The 6,000-nt window shown below is 41.1% G+C and overlaps 1 protein-coding gene across 1 annotated transcript in view; it reads left to right on the top strand.

Annotated features, from left to right (window-relative positions):
- Positions 1–827: 827 nt before the first annotated feature.
- The window catches only part of ajap1 (adherens junctions associated protein 1), a gene marked incomplete at both ends in the record, with an annotated part of 90,860 nt that continues 85,687 nt past the window's right edge, over positions 828–6,000 (top strand). The window contains one exon of the mRNA XM_083770102.1: positions 828–856. Coding sequence (XP_083626228.1) covers positions 828–856 — 29 coding nt within the window. The remainder of the gene's footprint in view (positions 857–6,000) is intronic.

The following is a 6,000-nucleotide window of genomic DNA, read 5'->3' as shown; positions in this document are numbered from 1 at the left end:
GTCTCTCTCTCTCTCTCTCCACCCCTTTTCTAGTTCAAACTACCTTTTGTTGGCCTTAGAGATGTGCGTAATAGCCAGGGCGTACTGGCCAGCGGTGACTTGTGTCACAGCCTGTCTTTTCGGACAGCGCTCGTGCACCCCTACGTTGCTTTTCTGACTCTCTCTCTCTCTCTCTCTCTCTCTCTCTCTCTCTCTCTCTCTCTCTCTGCCCGTCTCGCAACAAGAATGTAATTTCACAACAGCACCGAATTCCACTGAAGGATGCCGACGACGGATCATCATCACCTTGCCTCCGCAACGCCGTTCCTCCACATCTCTCTCTGACACTTTTTTTTCTTCCACGGGGAGTGAAAATTCAATGATTTATGTGGCAAAGTTTGACCGACGCAAGTGTCCAAGAAGAGGGCACCGTTTGGTGGTCATCATTCCTCGGTGGTGGTGGTGGAGGACCACCACCTGTCTACGGCTCGGCTGTCTGCACGCGCACATCTTTTCCCGTCATTAGAGAGGAGGAGGGGGAGAGATATTGTTGTCAAGTACAGTTGACTGACAACTTCACAGAGATCTGAACATTTTCGCAGCCGCTCTCAGCTCCCACTATAACATAGCAGGGATCGGGCGCCGCTGCCTGCTGCGTTCTTTGGAGTACATTTGACGTGCGCAATGCCGAGGGATGTTATGGCTTTAGAATGTTTGCGTTGACATCTGGAGTAGGATCCGATCACTCGAGTGTTTCAGACGCTATATTATTATATCGACTTGTGTGGAAACCCGTCTAAATGGGAGGATACCTGCTGGAGGACTGACTCGGAGCTGGTGTCGAGGATATGTGGATAAAACGGTGTATAGCACGCAGGTAAGAATACACTGTATAGTTTATATGGACAGTGTTCTTCTTTTGATCCATTTGAAATAGAACTCCGATCTCGAAAGAAATTATGTTTAAATAAAATAAAACAAAATGACATAGGCTACGCCATGCATGGCGAGTTAATTAAGCGTCTGTTGAAACATGCTTATTTTTGGGGACCGTGGGAATTAAATGCAAATGTGGATTCGATTGCATTTACAGTCAAAACTGTGTTGTCCTATTATAGGATATATTACATTATCTTCATTTGCTTGGTTAATGTTCGGGGAATAAGGAGACCGAGGTATTAAATACAAGATTAATTTTAATAAAGAAAATGCCTATAGCAAAACTTTCGCGTTCTGCACGCTGGGGGTCGCCAAATGTACGGCACAAACAACACGCACGCACGCAGCCACACACTCACACACACGAGGGAGATGTCCTTTCCCCTTGTTCTCTTCTCTCTCCCTCACTTCTCTCTCACGCGCATACGCATGATTTGTTATGTAATTAGTTGGTGCACCTTGTCTCTACAGGTGGAAAATTGGATCACATGCATTACTGCATTTTAAGTTGTTTGTTCATCATAACTCGACTTAAACAGGGGGATTAGGTTGTGTAAAGTGACCCTGTCAGGCCACACCAAGCAGTCTTAACAGCCTGCCACTGGTTATAACAAGGAGATAAAGGGAAAGTGTAATTCATTGAATTGAGGGATACCCCACCTTCGCCTATAACCAAGGTTGCTCTTATGCAACTGTGTAGTGCTAAAATTGATCGAAATGTTTAATGACAATATAATAAATGAATATACTGTTATATAAAAATATGGATATATATTTTTTCTTTTCTTCCTTTTTTACTTTTGCAATAGGCCTAAAACTCACTACGCATTTTAGACTACTCTATTTGTGTCTACCATATAACACCTGTGATGACTGCTTGTGATGTTGACTGATTTGTTATTCATGAGAGTTATTTGTATTATATGGTAGGAAAAACAACCTCTAATGGCACTTTAAAATACCCCCCCCCCCCCACACACACACACACACACATACGCACGCAAACACTCACGCACACACGCACATACACGTACCCCCCCCCCGCACGCGCACGCGCGCACACACACACACACACACACACACACACACACACACACACACACACACACACAGTAGCCTAATTGATATGGATTATATGGCACAATGTGTCATTATGAGTAGCCTATTTGATTATTTTTTACTATGATTCATTAATGGTTGTATTTTATTCTTTATAACAAAACTCCACACATGAGGTCATTACTGGAACATGTATAAAGCATGACATACATGTGTGTACACACACTCACACTGTATATCCAAGACTGACCTCGCAGGGTAATAGTGATGGTGTGACAGAACAGCTGTGCAGACGCTCAAAAGCATTTAGTCTCCGTAACTCCAGATGGATTGGTCAGGGCAAAAGAGGAGGAACAATTTCCGCATGCACACGTCTACTGTCATTGTTTGACATGATGCGGAATGTCATTGGCCTGAAAGGCAACCGCTGTCAAGGATTTGGAGCCGTACTCTTTACAGTTAGCCTTCTTCACTTGATCTGCTATCGAATAAAATTGTATTGTTGTTCATTGCGATAACATTGACACAATCCATAATTATTTTGATCTCAACAATATGTACTGCTCATGTCGAAGGAAATGGCTTTTTATGAAGAAAATAATTATGTAAAGACAAAGCATTGTTTGTTCATCATATACTGCACACTATTATACAGCATATACAGAAAGCCAGTGACTTATGCACTGTGCATGTTCAGTGTACGTGTGGAACACTGCCTGCGTGTGAAACACTAATGGAGCTTTTTGGATCATAGCCAAAAATAAGTGTGAATACTGTAGTGATATTTTACGATGTTTTACATTACCACTGTCGGTAACACTGGAAAGGGCATTGGTTATAAATAAAAGACTTGCTATAGAAACACTTCATGCATAAGAAGCTTGGTCATTCGCTAGAAGGCGTCTGGGATAATTGGTTCATACACAGTGCTGACTACTCAAGCACAAAAACAACGTTCATTATGCAAATGGTAAAAGATGCCTATAGGGAGGTAGAGCAACACATTCCATAAGACCAACAATTCATATTAAGTAAGTAAGTAAACTTAAGTAGGTGGATTTAATATAGGTAGCCTGGAAATCTAGATATACTATATATATATATACTGTATGTATATATATATATATATATATATATATATATATATATATATATAATATATATCTACTCCAAACTATACCAGGCTTGTGTATGTCCAGTGTTGGATTATGTAGCAGGAGTGTGGGGATTTAAACTATACCCTAAAAGTGAGACTGTGCATAATAGAGCAATGCGATACTTCCTGGGGGTACACAAATTCATGCCAACCATGGCTATCTTGGGGGATACGGGGTGGGAACCCAATGAGGTACGGTGGAGTGTGCACATGGTACGTCTGTGGAACAGAATACTGGGGTTGAACTCTAACAGAATAGTAAGAAAGATTCTTGAGTGGGATATTTTGATCAGGGGCGTATGGGTTACGGACATGTACGATATTCTTACGAGAGCTGGTTATGAGGACCATTATTATAGTAAACAACAAATAGAGGTTAAGGTAATAAAATTAATTATTTTTCAGGGTGTGAAGGATAGATGGGCGCTGTAAACCAAAGCTCCGCACATACTGTGAGATAAAACATGTCTATGAGACAGAAAACTATGTACGGTATAATATGTCAAAGAAGAAACGATCCTTGTGTGTCCAAATTAGAGCCGGCATACTTGGTCTGCATATTGAGACAGGTAGATATGTAGGCACGGTGGAGGAGGAGACTATGTAGTCTGTGTGATCTAAGCACATCGAAAATGAAATGCATTTTGTTTTTTATTGTCCATTCTACAACTCCATTAGGGAGAGACTTTTTAATAAGATAGACCCAAACCATGAATTTGTATGGTTGGAGGATTTCGAGAGACTGAAGCGCCTGTTTCAAAAGTACACCTTTTCATTTGCCTCATTCCTTGAAAAGGCCTGGTCAATGAGGAGGAGGGCCATTTACATGTAAAATGGCCTTGTTAGGTTTATTTTCGTTTTGTTTTTGTTTTGTTTTATTTTTTGTTCGAATAATGTACATAATGTATGAACAGGAAGGACTGTAGTGTCAGTTGTATTCAGTGTACTCTGTGAAATGTGTCATATAATCCCATATGGGATGGGCCAAAGTGGCATGACACGAAAATAAATATTTCATTAATTCATTCATATACTGTACAGTACAGTATAGAATTGTCAATACTATGCTGCCAGAAAATTGTGACAATCAAATAGTGGTGATTCATTCTTATACTAGTTGGGATACTCAGACTGTGTACTAGATCTATACAGTATATACCAGTATATATACTGTAGTTCTAAGTAGACCCAAGGGCTCAGTTGAGACTAATGCATAGGATGTGCAGGAGGAGTGCCCAGGGATATTGATATTTCCTAAAGTGGTACGCCGTGCTGTACTCTACTGTACCACTGCCCTGACTCTGGTTCTACATCTGGGTGGAGCAGAGAGTACAGCACATTATTAGGAAGAGGCAGCGAGCTTAGAGAGATGGCTGGTTGATGTCTTAACCTATGGGGATTCACTTCTCCTGGGACTGGCATCTCTGAGCTCCATCTTTCATGGATGTCATACGGTTTTCAGTTCGCCCTGCGGGGAGCTTGCCCAATATGCTGCTGCTTATCACACTTTGGCTGAGACTGCTACCGAAGAAAAGGAGAAATAAAAGTCTGAGACGCTGTAGCTGCCTTTGAGAGAAGGGGCATACTGTATGTGTAGATAGATGTCCACACAGCCTCCTGCTGAAAATACATGATTCGTTTGACTTTTCAGCTAATTTTTGTGTGCACATCTAGAAGCACTTAAGGGTATTTAACAAATTATACAAATGACCGGAATGCTGGTTATAAAATGGCAGGTGATTTGATTCATTGATTCGTGAAGATAGGGTAGCTTAACTGGATCTTTGGCTGTATACGTATGTGCAGTTTCATTTTGTGTCACATACAGTATATGTATCATAGAATTCTATGTTCTTGGTGTACAGTACATGTAAAGTTGTGAACATGAACGTATTATGACATAATTTCAAAATGGCCTCTGTGTGAACCGTATGGCTACAATTTATTCATGTCCAGAACTGCTAGTGTTTTGTATTACTAGGGCTTTACTATGATCTTAAGTGCAGGGGTGGCGACGAGAGGGTCCATCCAGATACTCCAATATTCATGTGATTTTCTTCTGCAAGGGTTATTAACTAGGCCTCTCTGGAGCATCATTAACCTAATTTGCAGTGGAAATAGGCTGTGTTGCATCTTTGAAAGTGCCGATCCTCTGCAGCTGTGTGACTTTAGTATATGTGTGTGTGTGTGTGTGTGTGTGTGTGTGTGTGTGTGCACGCACGCTGAACCAGTGTTGATTTTGACAGCAATTCTTTGTTTTAGTCATTTAGGGTGCCATTAAGGACTTCAAATAATATTACTAATCATATTACAGTTTTATGAGCTGGGGGCGTGTTGTATGTCATATTGCAATTTTGGGCATGTTAAGAAGCGCTTTCGACACCCCGTGGATTGCGCAAAACGGCCTTGAATTAGTCATGGGTGTGTTTAAGGCGTGTTTGAGACGTACCCAATCAACATGTCCGTACTATTCTCTTTACCAGTCAGCTGATGTCACATACGGAATGCGCACTTTGGGGATCGTGGTATTACATTTCTTCAGGCTGGCACCATAGAAGACATGACATGACTTTGTCACATTTGGGTTAATTATTCCTATTGCACTGCATGCTATCACCTTTATGCCTCAAAAGAACAGACCCACCTATACCTTTCAGATCGGAATGGAACTGCGAGTAGATAGCAGCATATTGGCAAATTGGCAATCCATGCGTAATGTTCCCAGAATCGTCTAACCCCCGAACATGCAAGTTCGTTTGATATTGTTTAATTCGATAACGATAGAACCATGTACCATACAGCGAATGAAAGCAAGATTCCTAAGGAATATGGAGATTTTTACATTTAATAAAACGGTTGAGAAATGA

The sequence above is a fragment of the Protomyctophum parallelum genome (assembly GCF_964188405.1).
Source record: "Protomyctophum parallelum genome assembly, chromosome: 7".
NCBI lineage: Eukaryota > Metazoa > Chordata > Actinopteri > Myctophiformes > Myctophidae > Protomyctophum > Protomyctophum parallelum.
The sequence above is the reverse complement of the archived record's forward strand: the minus strand, read 5'-3'. Positions and strand labels throughout refer to the sequence as shown.